Genomic DNA, 15778 nt, shown 5'->3' with positions numbered 1-15778 from the left:
GAATAATTACTAATGAGAAAACTAAAAATTAATATCCTTCAATGATTTCATAGTTTATAGTCCTAGTTTGAAGAATATTTTTCATGTGGAATGTGTAATTTCTTATCAAATTCAAACTAGCGCTCCCTGCTGGTTCGTCATGATTCCATCACAAATCCGTCATGGTCAAACGTGTTAGACGCCATCGTCATATTTCATAAAAAATCTCAAAAAGTTAGGTTATAACTTTTGCTTTTGTGGTTTGTGTCGTGTTTGCCGGTTAATTTAACAAACTTTCAATCCAGGGCGTCAAATAAAAAGAGGTAAGTTTCTCTGAATTGAATTATTCCATTCAATTTCAATTTTAATTATTATGAAAGTGTTAAAAGTAGTCAAATTTCACTTAATATCTGTGTATAACTCACTCGTGCGATAGCAAAGTTAATTTGATTTTTCTCGAATTTAAAAGGCTTCATGCGTTTGCAAGTGCAAATAAGGCAAAACGATTGCAAAACTTGATTTAGATCTTGAGAAACTGAAAAATAAATTTATCTTTATCTGACTCCCTTATCGGAATGATTGCAATATGCAATGTCAGGTTACCTCGATTTCCTGCAAGCAAAATAAAAAAAATTTAATTGCAGAAAGCATATGGTTTTGGATTTCATATCTTTTAAACATTTATTTTATTATAAACAATCTGAATAATTCTGATATGGAATAATAACATTAAATTAATTATTGATGTATTTTTTATTTGTAAAATTAAGTTTAGTGTTGAATTAATATGCATTTAAATGAGAGTTCTTTTTATCATATTGACTAATGTCGGGAAAATATATTTGAATAAAAATATTATTTTAAATTTGCACTGAATTTTAAGTAAATATAAAAATTTGTTTTAATTATCGTCAAAATCCTTGGGCTTTAAAAACAAATTTAAAAATTGATTCAAGAATATCCTGTAATCATTTCCTAAAGATATCAATTATTAATAATTATTATATCAGTGATTTTTTTGCAAATAAAATTTTATGAAATCTTTTAGATCTAAAATATTGTTATTCTGTTCCAAACTTCTAAATTTTCCAAATTTATTTCAAACTGATTCAAATCCTTAAAATGTTGAAAAATATGTCAAAATTAAAATAAATGCCTTTAATTTTTCAGATTATTTTTTAACATTGTTTAATATCTTTTTAAATGTTTTAAAATCGTTTTAAACAAGAAATTAATTAAAAATGTTATTTTTTTATACCTAGAAATCATTAATTTATTTAATTATTTTATACTGATAATACAAGTATATTTAAGAATGTCCTGTAATCATTTTTTAAAGCTTTATAAATTAATAATAATAATAATCAGTGATTTTTCTTACAAATTAAATTTGATGAAATCTTTTAGTGTAAAAATTTGTTTGAACTTTTTAAAAGTTCTAAATTTTTAAAAATTATTTTTAACTGGCTCCAATTATTCTTGAAATGTTGAAAAATTATCTAAAAATCTTCCAGATTCTTTTTTAACTGCTTTGAATATTTTTTGAAATGTATTTAAATCGTTTTAATGAAGCAATTCGTTAAAAAAGTAATTATTATTTTTTTTGATGGCCAGAAATCATTAATTTATTTAATTATTTTATACCGATAATACAAGTATATTTAAGAATGTCCTGTAATCAATTTCTAACCGTTTTCTAAAGCTTTATAAATTAATAATAATAATAATAATCAGTGATTTTTCGTACAAATCAAATTTTATGAAATGTTTTAATTTCAAAATTTTTTTAAACTGTTTAAAAATTCTAAATTTTCAATATTTATTTTAAACTGGTTTAAATTCCTAAAATGTTGTAAAATATTTCAAAATTAAAATAAATGCTTGAAATTTTCCAGATTATTTTTTAACATTTTGGAATATCTTTTAAAATGTTTGAAAATCGTTTGAAACAAACAATTAAAAATGTAATTTTTTTATACCTAGAAATCATTCATTTATTAAATTTTTTATACTGATAATACAAGTTTATTTAAGAATGTTCTTTAATCATTTTCTAAAGCTTTATAAATTGTTATTAATAATAATAATAATAATCAGTGATTTTTCTTATAAATCAAATTTGATAAGATCTTTTAGTTTAAACATTTTTTTAAAACTGTTTAAAAGTTCTACATTTTAAACATTATTTTTAACTGGCTCAAATTATTCTTGAAATTTGGAAAAATATTTGAAAATTAAAAAAATTGTTTTAAAATCTTCCAGATTATTTTTTGCAGTTTTGAATATATTTTGAAATGTTTTAAAATCGTTTTAAACAATCAATTAACAAAAAACAAAAATGTAATTTTTGTTTGATATCTAGATATCATTTATTTAATTATTTTATATTGATAGTACAATTATTTAAAAAAATCCTGTTATCGTTTTCTATAGCTTTATAAATTATTAATAATAATTATCAGTGATTTTTCTTAAAAATCAAATTTGATAAAATCGTTTATTTCTGAAATATTTGTATTCTGTTCAAAACTTCTAAACTTTTAAAATTAATTTTAAACTGGTTCAAATTCTTAAAATTTTGAAAAATATTAAAAAAATTAAAAGAAATGCCTTAAATTTTCCCGATTATTTTTTAACATTTTTTAATATCTTTTAAAATATTTCAAAGTCATTTTAAACAAGCAATTAATTAAAAAATTACATTTTTTAAGCATTTTTTACAAATAATTAATTAATTAAATAATTTTATATTGTTAATGCAATTATTTTTAAAAAAAATCTTGTTATTTTTTTCTAAAGTTTTATACATTATTAATAATAATAACCAGTGATTTTTTTAACAGAAATTAAGTATAACGAAACCTTTAAGTTTTTAAATATTTTAAATGTATTCAAAACTTTTAAAGTTTCGAAATATCTTTTAAACTCACTCAAGTTATTCATAATTTTTTTTTAATTTTTAAAAACTTACTCTTTAACAAGAAAGTTTAACTTCTAACCAAGTGGTTGAATTTTTACGCAAAAAATATTAATTCTGAATGAAGAATGAAAAAATGGATATTTTAATGAAAAAATATTTTAAATTCAAACAAAAAATAGTGGAATTTTTAACCGAATAAGTGAATTTTTAATATATTATTAAAGACTTAATCAATAAATATTTTACTTTTTAACCAAATAGTTGTAATTTTAATTAAAAAGATGAAATTTATACCAAAAGAGACGAATTTTTAACAAAATTAGGCGAATTATAGTTTAAAAGAAAGAATAATGTTTGATGCAAAATAGCTATGTCGAGAAAATTTGAAATGATTTTTGAAGATTTCAAATAAGTCGAAAAAGTATGCAGAAAAATTATAAGCATTTTTTTATTTTACAGGATTTTACAACATTTTAGGAAATTTCGAAATATCTTTTAAACTAACTAAAATTATTCCTAAAATGGCCTAAAAATATTTTACGAGAAATCTTAAGAAAATTTTTGTATTTTCTTGAAATCATTCGAAATTTTTAAAAGGCTTTAAAACTTTTTGTTCAAAATCTTCAAAAATCTGCGTTTTTTATTTTAACTAATAATAAAATCCATGGACTTAACAAAATTTTTAATTGATAAATTATTTTGTAATACCTAGATATTATGCATTTATTTGATTATTTTATATTGATAATGCAAGTATATTTAATAATATCATGTAATAATTTGCTATAGCTTTATAAATTGTTCGTAATAATAATAATAATCAGTGTTTTTTTCACAGAAATCAAATTTGTTTAAATCTTTCAATTTTAAAATATTTGTAGTGTGTTCAAAACTTCTAAAATTTCTAAAAATAAGTGGTTAAATTCTAAACCAAAAAATATTATTCTTCAACGAAAAATTTAATAGTTGTTATCGTAACACAAACAGATATTCTCATGAAAAATAGTCCTAAATTTTACTCTAAAATTTTTTTATTTTGAGAGTTTCTGATGAAAAATGGTTTAATTCCATTTTATTAAATTTTAAACGATTGTCTTTAAGAATGATAGAAATTCAATTCCTTTCCATTCCACTTCAATTATTGTTCTTTTTTCAAAATTTTATCTGATATAAAATTGCTTGATTTCAAACTGTTGTAAGTACTTTTAATTAAAAGTTATTCATTAAGAATTGATAATTATTGTTTTTGATCATTTTTGAACTTAATATTCTTACATTTGTTTAATAATGGATTTTTTAATTGTTTATACAATTTAGAAATTATTTTTCCTTTTATTGACTTATTTAATTAATTAAGAAATATCGTTATTTAATTTTACATATTAAAAAATAACATTTTGACACATGTTATTTATAAAGACTGGAAAAACAATAACCTGGCGAGATTATGATTGACATATTTCTTTTAAATAAATTTTTAGATTTTTTATATAAATTAAATTAAATTAAATTTAACTATTCTACCGGAAAACCCCTGGAATTTTCAGTATTTTTTTCAGAAATTGAGTAAACACCCTATTGAAATAATAATTTGCTATGTTTCAATTTATTTAAACATTTATTCCAGAAAGTGGTCTCAATCGCCAAACGCGATGGCGGCCATCGAGATTCCCCTCCGTGATACTGATGAGGTAATTTTTACATTTTTTTTTTTTAAATAAAATTTAAGAAAAAATATTATTTCTAATAACTTGACTCTTTTCTCTTTCCAAATCAGGTGATCGAATTATATCCCGATCAACTTCCTGACGGCGATGAGGTTCTGGGAATCTTGCGCCAGGAAAATGCGAGTCTTCATATCTGGGTCACTTTGGCCGTAAGTCATTTACTCGCAAATTTTCGAAAAATTTTACATTTTTAAATTGCTGAAAAAATTCTTCAGGTCCAAGTTGTGCGAAAATTTAAATTTCATAAAGCAAAAATAGTTTTTTCCACAAATTATTAATAAAAATTCAAAAGACGTTTCAAAGTACTTGTTTTCAAAAGTTTTATTTTTTTTTACAGCGAAAACTAAAAAAAAACAACATATTTTCAAATTAAAAAAGCGTACGTTTTGGAGAAAAATCGTCTTTTTTATATTGAATTCTTGATTAAAATTTTCTCAGGTGAAGTTTCTTCTCTTTAGTTGAATTTTGTTTTATTTTTAGTTAAAAAATTTTATTTTTTATTTGAAAAAATACGTTATTTGTTGAAAATTCGTCCTTTTTGGTTGAATTCAAAGGCTTTTAATTTAAAATATGTTTCAGTTGCAATATCAACTATTACATTTTACATTCTTTCTTGAAGATTCATCTCTGGTTAAAAAAAAAATATTTCGTTGAAAATCAATAGTTGTTAAATTGATTAACTGAAAATTTAACTTGTCCGTTTTTTACTAAATATTCGTCTATTTTAGTTTAAAAATGAACGATTTGGACAAAAATTCATCTATTTTATAGAAAAATTGTCTCTTTGATTTGAAGATTAATCTTGATGTTTAATAATTAATCTTTTTTTTATATCATTTTTCGGTTGAAAATTTAACTAGTTTATAACAATTCGTTTTTCTTTTCTTGAAAATTGATCTTTTTAGATGATATTCAACTTTCAAAATTCATTTCTTTGGTTAAACATTTAACTAATTTGTTAAAAATATTATATTTTGTTGTAAAAAATTAATATTTCCGTTGAGAATTCATCTTTTATATTAAAAATTGATTATTTTTGGTTGAAAATTTAAGAATTTTGTTTAAATCTTTCTTTCGTTCAAAATTATTTCTTTAAACTCAAAATTGACCTTTCATTTTTTGTTACAAATTAATTTTGTAAGTTGCAAATTCGCTTCCTTCGATGAAAATTTAACTATTTTATTTAATTTTTAAATGTTTTTATTCATCATTTTTGGTTGATTATTCAAGAATTTTGTTCATATCTCCTTTTTTTTTGGTTCCAATTAATTTTTTTACTAAAAATTGAACTATTTTATTTAATTTTTAAATGTTTTTATTCATTATTTTTGGTTGCTAATTTATGAATTTTGTTCATATCTCCTTTTTTTTGGTTCCAGATTGATTTTTTAACTAAAAATTAAACTATTTCATTTTTTGATACGAAATAATTTTTTAGTTGCAAATTCATTTCTTTCAATGAAAATTTTACTATTTTATTGAAAATCTGTTGTTTTTTGTTCGAAATTAATTTTTGAATTAAATATTTTATTTAAAACCTCTCTTTTTTATTTCTATTTCTATTTATTTTTATTTCAAAATACTTTGCTAAAAAGTATTTTATTTTTTTTAATTGTCAATACTTTAGTTAAAAATTTATATCTATGGCTGAAATATAAACTATTCTATTCAAAAATTCTTTTTTTTTTAAATTAATTTTCTTAAGAGAAAATTGAGCTATTCCATTTTTGGTCAATTTTTTTTTTTAAATCTAAAAATTTAATAGAAATTTCGTTTTTTCTCATGTAGAAAATTGGCATATTTTAGTGAGAACTTTAAATATTTAGTTGGAAATTCATGTATTTTTTTGGAAACTTGTCTTTCCAGTAGAAAAATCTGGAAATGTCAGGGAATTTTTTTTTATATCAGGGATTTTTTTCCATAGCAAACTTGAATTTTTGTTAAATAGTAATATAAAATCAAATAACAAAAGTTTTTCATTTGTAAAATTTTATGTTCATGTAGTTTGTTGATAATTAAATTTGGTTTATAATTGATATTTTTTCTTTAAAATTCAAGACTTTAGTTTATATTTGTTTCTCTTTCTCCTGAATGGCAAATTTTTATTTTTGAAAGTTCGATTTCTTTAGTTGAATTCTACTGTTTTTTATTTAATATTAATTTTTTAAAATTAAAGAATCAACTGCTTGGTTGAAAATTTAACTATTTTATTAAAAATTATTATTTTTGTTTGACGATTCATAATTTAAATTGAAAATTTGTTTAATTTTTTGGTTGCAAATTACATTTTTTTACTGAAAATTCAACTAGTAAATTCTTTGTTTGAAAGTATATCTTTTTCAGTTGAAAATAAATGCATTTTGTTGAGAATTCGTCTTTTTTGTTTAAAAATTCAAATACTTGGTTTTTTTGTAAATTTTTTTTTAGATTAATCATTTAAAATTTAAATTTCATCTCCATGGTTAGAAATTTAACTATTTTGTTAAAAAATTTGTTTAAAAGTTTTTTTTTTTTGCACTGAAAACTTAATTATTCAACTTTTTGTTAAAAAAATATATTTTTTTAAATTAAAATTTTTCTGTAGAAAATTCATCTTTTTACTTAAAAATTCATCATTATAGTTGAAAATCTATAATTTTAGTTAGAAATTACATTATTTACTTCAAATTAAAATTTTTTTTAAAAACTTATTTTTTTGTGAAGACTCATCATTTTATTTAAAAGTTGAAGTATTTGGTTCAAAATGACTTATTTAACTGCACATTTAACTATTCAATTTGTCTTTGAAAATTTGTCTTTTTGATAGAAAATTAATCTTCTTCCTTCAAAATTTCGCGATTCAACTTAAACATTCGTCAAGTTAATAATTTAGTAATAATAATTTTAGTTGAAAATTCATCACCTTAGTGAAAAATTAAATTATTTGGTAGAAAATTCATTTTTTTGGTTTGAAAATGAATTTTGTATACTGAAAATTGTACTATTCCATTTTCGTTGGAAATTAATATTTTTTTATTGAAAATTCAACTATTGTAGTGAAAAAATGCATCATTTTAGTTGAAAATCCATTAGTTGGGTGAAAAATTTGTGTTTATTTGGTTGAAAATTAATTTTTATAACTGAAGATTTAACTTTTTGATTAAAACTTTATTTATAGTTTATTGAAAGTTGTTATTTCTTTAATAGAAAATTCAACTGTTTTGAAATTTATCTACCTTGTTGAAAATGCAATGTTTGGAAAATACCTGGAAAATGTCTTTCATTCAAAATATTCATTTGTTAAATATGCACTAAATTTCAAGTATACATGAAGTGAAAATAAAAATTTGTTTGCATTATTATTCAAATTTATTGACTTTAGGAACAAATTGAAGAAATGATTAATTATTTCCTCAGTATTATGTAATGACTTAATAATTCGATGGTGATTATTTATTTTATGAATAAATTATAAATAATAAAAAATATTATAAATATAATTTTTCAAAACTTTCTAAATTAAACGTTTTAATTATATTCGTAGAATGAAAAAAAAATATTTTTAAAAAATTCGCGAAATTGTATACATATTTGGAGTCGATGGTTTTAAAAAATTCGAAATAATTTTTTTCAGCTCGAGTATTATAAGCAGAACAAAATCGATGATTTCATTAAGATCCTGGAGTCTTCCCGTCTCGATGCAAACACAAGTTATCGAGACTTTGAAAAGGATCAGATGCGAGCTCTTGACATGTTGGCTGCCTATTATGTCCAGGAAGCCAATCGAGAAAAAAATAAAGACAAAAAACGTGATCTTTTTACGAAAGCTACTTTGCTTTATACCACCGCTGACAAAATCATCATGTACGATCAGGTAACTGAAAAGAAAATTTAATAATTTAATTGTTTAGATTGTAATTATTATTCAATTATTTTCATATTATTATGAGGGTGGCCGCAGATCATGATCCATTTTTATCCTGCAATTACGATAAAGTCACTTTTCTTTCAAATAATTAACAAATGAGTTAACAATTTTTTTAAATCAAGACAATAATTTGAAGGGATTTCAAAAGATTTTAGAATATTTTTAAAAATTCCGTGGAATTATCATAAACTTAAAAAATTTTTGAAAGGATTTTAAAACATTTCGAAGGATTTGAAATGTTTTAGGGTATATTAAATCATTGCAAGCAATGTTTTTATAGATTTCAATAATTTGAAGGTATTCTAAAGAACTTTAAATATTTTAGGATATTTAAAAAAAAATCCCAGGAATTTTAAAAAGCTTTAAAAAGATTCCAGGGATTTGGAAAGATTTCAACACATTTCTTTTACATTCTTTTAAATTTTTTAGTGGCAAAAAAAATTTCGTAAAATTTGTAATTATTTTTAATAATTTAATCGGATTTGAAAGTGTTTGAAATTTATTACGGGGGATGAAAAAGATTCCAAAGCATTTTCAAAAGATTAGAAAAATGTCCAGGGATTTTCAATGATTTTAATGATTTTAATGATTTTAATGATTTTAAAGATCTTTAAAATGGCTCAAGATATTTTAATATTTCATCACTTTTCAATTGATTTCAATAATTGAAAATAATTTCGAAGAATTTGATAGATTTCAAGTTATTTATAAAAACTCCAAGGAATTTTCTAGAGCTTTACCAAATTTGGAAAGATTTTACAGGATTTGGAATATTTTAGGGTATTTTAAAAATTTCCAAAAAAATTTTAAATAATTTTATTAATTTGATGGGAGTTCAATGGATATGAAATATCTTATAATATTTTTAAAGATTCCGAGGCATTTTCAAGAGCTTTAAAAACTTTTAAGAAATGTCGAAAGATTTCAAAGGTTTTTAAATAATTTGGGGAATTTTAAAATATTCCAAGGCATTTTGAAAGATTTCCAACGATTTAGAATGATATGGAATGATTTTACGGGAACCTATAAGGATTTATGATTTCACGGAATTTTATAATATTTTAATGGATTAAAAATAATTTTTTACAAAGATTGAGGAATTTCTAAGAATTTTAAAGTTTTTAGGTTTTTTTTATATTTTTAATGAATTTTCCAAAGTTTTGAATAGTTTAAATTAATTTTTCAAGAGCTTTAAAATTTTTCAAGGGAGTTTAAAAATATTTAAAATATTTTAAGGCATTAAAAAAAGGGCCAAGGAATTTCCACGAGCTTTAAAAAATTGCAAGGGTTTTCAAAAGATTGTAAAGTATTTGAAATATTTCAAGAGTATAAAGACTTTAAAGGCTTTTAAATATTTCAGTGAATTTAAAAAGATTCGATGGGATTTTTTAAAATGATTATATCAATTAGTGAGGAATTTTATAGTATTTCAAAGGCTTAAATATATTTTAACAGATTTCAAGGGTTTTAAAATAGATCTCAATAATTTGAAGGGATTTCAAATAATTTTAAAGATCTTGGGCCATTTAAAAAAATTTTCCAAACCAATACAAAGTTTCAAGGAATTTAAAAGATTCCAAAGAATTTAAAAGATTTCAAGTTGTCTTTAGCCATTCCACAAAAAACGTCAAGAATTTTGAAAAGTTCCAAAGGATTTTGAAAGATTTCTAATAATTTTAAAGGATTCCAAGGAATTTTTGATTGATTGTAAGAATTCGTAAAGGTTTTAAAAGAATTTTAAATATTTGAGGATATTTTAAAAGATTCCAAGGAATTTCCAATTGATATTAAAAAATTGCATAGAATTTTAAATGTTTTAGGTCATTGAAAAATATTCTAAGGCATTTTCAAAAGATTTACAAAATTTAAGTGATTCCATGAATTGTAATGACTTTAAGGGATCTACAAACATTTTAATGCGGTTGTAAACAAATTATATTATCGCAAATCTAATTGATTGTGCTAATATAAGGGGATTTAAAATTATTTCAGTAATTTCAAAAGATTTCAAAAGTTTTTAAATATTGTTTTTACTCTATTTTAAAAGATTCTAAAAGATTTTATCAGGTTTCCTTGATTTCAAGGGATTTTAAAGCATCCTAGGGTATTTTAATCAATCATCCAGGAGTTCAGGAAATATTATCAGATTTCATGTAATTTCACGAAATTTTATAATATTTTAATGGATTTTCAAGAAAGTATTCACAAGAAGTGAGGAATTTTGTAGGATTTCAATCATTTTCAAATATTTAAAGGTATTTCCAAAGATTTTTGCTCATTTTGAGAGATTCCAGGGAATTTTCAATTGCTTTCAATCATTGGAAGGGATTCTAAAGAATTTGAAAGATTTTATAGTATTTTAAAAATTACAAGGATTTTCAATATTTAAAAAAAGTTTCAAGGTATTATAAAATAATCCGAAGCATTTGAAAGATTTAGGGTATTTTGAAAAATTCCAAGACATTTTCAAAATCTTTAAAAAAATTTAATTAGTTTGCAAGAGCTTTAAAACTTTTAAGGGATTTCAAATATTTTAGGGTATTTTATTCCTTTTCCCCAGCTTCAAAAAATTGCAAGGGATTTCAAAAGATTATAAAAGATTTGAAATGTTTTGAAGATGCCGAGGCACTTTAAATTTATTTCAGTAATTTCGAAATATTTAAGAGAATTTGAAATATTTTAGGGCATTAAAAAACATCCCAAAGCATTTTCAAGGTATTTAAAACACTTCAAATTATTTTGAATAATTTTAATGATTTTGAGGAATTTGAAAATATTATCACGTGGTTGTGAACAATTTCTAAGAATTTAAGAAGATATGGGATGGATTTTATCAGATCAGGAATTTTAAAATCTTGCAAGTTATTTGAATGGATTTTTCAGTATTTTCATGAATTTTATAATATTTTAAAGGCATTCAAGGAAAATATTCACAAGAAATGAGGGATTTCGTAGGGTTTTAAAGATTTGAGGGGAATTTCAAAAAAAAATTTAATTCATTAAAAATTCACCCTGATTTCTTATTAATGTATCCTGAATTCTTTTGAATTCTTTGAAATCATCTTGATTTTATAATTCACTTGAATTATTCTCAAATCACTCAATTTTACTCGTATCAACAGATTTAAACAAAAAAATGTTAACTTTTGTTTAATTAGACTTGAAGTCAATCACATTTTTTTTTCATTCCTGAGAAATTTTAAACGCTCATTTGAAATTTAGTGAATTCAATTCATTTGTATGAATTTTGTCGAATACTTTTCATTTCCTATAAATTCACTTCTGTTTTACTAAAATCAATGATATTCTTTGTTTTTTTATTCTTTTTTCTAATTCATTTTTAAACAAAATTAAAAAAGTTAAATTTTAGAAAACTAAATGTTCAAATAAAAAAACGAATTTTTAACAAATTAGTTTGTTTAAAATAAAAATGATCTTCAACTAAAAATTGACGAATTAAATTTTCAATAAAAACGATTTTCAAAAAAAAAAAAAAAAAAAAAAAAAAAAAGATTTCTTTACAAAATAATTTAATTTTAAACCCAAAAGATTAATTTTCTAAATAATATAAATATATAAATTTTCAACTAAAAAAGATAAATGTACAAAACCAAAACTAGAGAAATTCAATTTGCAGTTAGAAAAGTAAATTTTAAACAACAAAAAAACGAGTTTTCAGCAAAGTAATTAATTTTCAACTAAATATATATATTTTTAACAAAAAATGGAATAGTTATATTTTCAGTTTGAAAAACTTTTCAACTAAACAGAAATGAATTTTCATCCAAAGAACTTAATTTTTAATGACAGTGATGAATTTTCAACCGAAAAGCGAAATTTTCTATATATAAAAAAAAAGGAATTTTTACCTACACATTATTTTCAACCAAAGAAATGGTTTCTTTAAAAAAATAGAATAGTTAAATTTGGTAAAAGAAAGAACATTTTCTATCGAAAAAGATTACATTTATAGCAAAAAAGGTCAATTTTAGAAAAATGGAATAGTTAAAGCGAATTATTAACTATAATGATAAATATTCAAATAAAACTATTTAATTTTTAACCAAATACATGAATTTTTAACTAAAAATATAAATTTTCAACTAAAACGATATGAATTTTCAGCCATCGAAATTAATTTTTAAATGGCAGTGATCAATTTTCAACTAAAAATGTGAATTTTTGACAAATTAGTGGAATTTTCCATCAAAAAGATGAGTTTTCGATATAAAAAAAAAAACTAATTTTTAACTTAATACTTTGTTTTCCACCAAAGAAAAGAATTTTTAACAAAAAATACAAATAGTTAAATTTTTTACGAAACAGAATATTTTTTATCGAAAATTATTGCATTTCTGTCAAAAAATGTAAATTTTTTACAAAAAATAGAATAGTAAATTGTATTTTCTACTAAAGTGGTCAATCTTCAACTAATAACTTTTATTTTTAACCAAATATATGAATTTTCAAAAACAAATATAAATTTTCATGTAAAAATGGAATAGTTACATCTTCAGTTGAAAAAAGGAATTTTCAACTAAAGAGAAACGAATTTCAAGCCAAAGAAATTAATTTTCAAAAACAGTGATAAATTTTCAACAAAAAATATGAATTTTTTATGCATTTTTTATAAAAGAAATCAAATTTTTAACTAACTAGAAATTTCTAACTAATTTTTAATTCGAATTTTCCACAAAAAATGGAATAGTTCAAGTGAATTTTTAACTAAAATGATAAATCGTAATCAATTTTTATTTTTAAAAAACAAATTTTCAACAAAATAGTTAAATTTTCAACCATAGACATTAATTTTGAGCTATAAAGATAAAGTTTTGACTAATTAGATTACTCTTTCACCAAAAGAAGACGGATGATCAACAAATACTTGAATTTTACCTTAAACAGATAAATTTTCAACTAAAAATATAATAATTAGATTTTCAGTAAAAAAAAAACAGTAACATTTTCAGTTTAAAAAACTTAATTTTGAATAAGATAAAACTAATTTTCAACCTATAAAATAAATTTTCTACCGAAAGATACAAATTTTTCACAAAGTACATGAATTTTCAACCAAATGCTTGCATTTTTATAGTAATTTGCAACCAAAAATAGAAATTAATCACCAAGAATCTTAAATATTCTCGCACAAATTCGAATTTTCAATAAAATACAGGAATTTTAAACCAAATATTTGAATTTTCCACAAAAAATGGAATGTTTAAAGTGACTTTTAAACTAAAAGGATAAAGCTTCAACTAAAAAAACATTAAATTTATATTTAAAATAAATCAATTTTCGACAAGAAAAATGGAACTATTACATTTTCATTTAAAAAAATTAATTCTAAATAAAAAAAACAACTAATTTTCAACCAAGAAGATCAATTTTCAACCAATAAGATAAATTTCCTACCAAAATAGACGAATTTTTATCAAAGTAAATGATCAACTAAATATTTGAATTTTTGAAGGAATTTTAAATTAAAAAGAGGAATTGGTCACCAATAAGCCTAAAAACTAGAAAACATAATTTCAAAAAAAAAAAATTAAATTTTTAACATAAGAAAATAGGAAGTTGAATTTTCAGCCAAAAAGTATGAATTCTCAACTAAAAACGTAATACTTGATATTTCAACAAAAAAGAATTTTAATTTTATACTAAAAATAGTTGCAATTTTTTGCAATAATAAAATTAACTTCAACTTCAAATATTTATAAATATTTCAAAAAGGGTGCAGTAGACCAGATTTCAAAGATTTTAAACGGTTTCTAATTTAAATAGAAAATTTCAAAATATTTCATTCAGATTTTAAATATTTAAATGACTTCAAACGAATAAAAAGATTTCACCAATATTTTCAAAGATTTCATAAAAGTTTCATGAAGATTTAAATTTCAAAAATTTTAAAAAGGGTGTAGTAAATCAGAATTCTAAGATTTCAGAACATTTCAAAGATCTGCAATGATTTCAAATTTGTTTAGAAACTCTAAAAATATTTCTCGAATCTCTTGAACTCTTCACAAATATTTTTCAAAAATGTACAAAGATTTTACCTAAAATTAAAAATATTTCATAACGATTTCAAAGATTTTAATTATTTTCAATGAATAAAAAAGATCTCACAAGTATTTGAAAGATTTCATAAAAATTTCACAAAAATTTTAAATTCAAAGATTTAAAAAAGGGTGTAGTAAATAATTTTATAGTAAGATCAATTTCCTACCAAAATAGACGAATTTTCAACAAAGTACATGGTTCTTCAACCAAATATTTGAATTTTTGAAGGAATTTTCCACGAAAAAGAAGAATCGTTCACCAAGAAGCTTAAAAAACTATCAAATATAATTTCCAACACAATAATTAAATTTTGAACAAAAGAAAAATGGTTTATTAACTAAAATGATTAATTGATAAATATTAACAAATAATTAATAAAATTAACAAATATTTAAAAGCATTTTTCAAACATTTCAAGGATTTCAAAGATTTTACCATAACTTTTTAAAGATTTGAAAAAATTTCACATGTTTTAATGATTTCAAATAACTACAAAAGATATTCTCAAAATTTCGTAGAGATTTAAAAAAAAATTTCAAAGATTTCAAACTTTTTATAAATATTTCAAAGATTATATCAACATTTAAGAAGATTTCACTATGATTTCAATGATTTGAATTATTTGAAAAGAATAAAAATGATCTTACAAATATTTCAAAGATTTCATAAAAATTTCATAAAGATTTCAGAATGGGTGTAGTAAATCAGATTTCTAAAATTTCAGAACATTTTAAAGTTTTTATACGATTTCAAGTTTTCTTATTAGATTTCAAAAGATTTCACAAAGATTTTGCAGAGATTTCGAACATTTCAAAAATATTTTCAAGCATTTTACAAATATTTCCAGGATTTCAAAGATTTTACCAACATTTTGAAAGATTTACAAAAAATTTAAAAAGATTTCCAATATTTATATGATTTTAAATGAATAGAAAAGATTTTACAAAGATTTCAATCATTTCAAAACGTTTTAAAGATTTTAAACTATATCAAATTTTCATAGAAGATTTCAAATATTTACATGATTTAAATTTATGAAAAGTTTCATAAAGATTTCAAGTTCAAATATTTTAAAAAGGGTGTAGTACAGTCTGTCAAGTTAAAGCGTGGGTGGCTTTACTCGCAGTCGGTAAGGTATATCGACATGATTTTGGTGTCAAAATATTAAGAAGAGCTCCCTCTTTC

General features: G+C 21.3%; 1 protein-coding gene across 1 annotated transcript in view; it reads left to right on the top strand.

The window, feature by feature from the left end:
- The first annotated feature begins 158 nt into the window (after positions 1–158).
- LOC117175941 (RNA polymerase-associated protein CTR9 homolog) overlaps positions 159–15778 on the top strand; it is a 61848-nt gene continuing 46228 nt past the window's right edge. The window contains exons 1-4 of the mRNA XM_033365803.1: positions 159–302; positions 4527–4590; positions 4677–4775; positions 8240–8479. Coding sequence (XP_033221694.1) covers positions 4552–4590; positions 4677–4775; positions 8240–8479 — 378 coding nt within the window. The 5' untranslated portion in view covers positions 159–302; positions 4527–4551. The remainder of the gene's footprint in view (positions 303–4526; positions 4591–4676; positions 4776–8239; positions 8480–15778) is intronic.

Source organism: Belonocnema kinseyi, chromosome 7, assembly GCF_010883055.1.
Source record: "Belonocnema kinseyi isolate 2016_QV_RU_SX_M_011 chromosome 7, B_treatae_v1, whole genome shotgun sequence".
NCBI lineage: Eukaryota > Metazoa > Arthropoda > Insecta > Hymenoptera > Cynipidae > Belonocnema > Belonocnema kinseyi.
The sequence above is the reverse complement of the archived record's forward strand: the minus strand, read 5'-3'. Positions and strand labels throughout refer to the sequence as shown.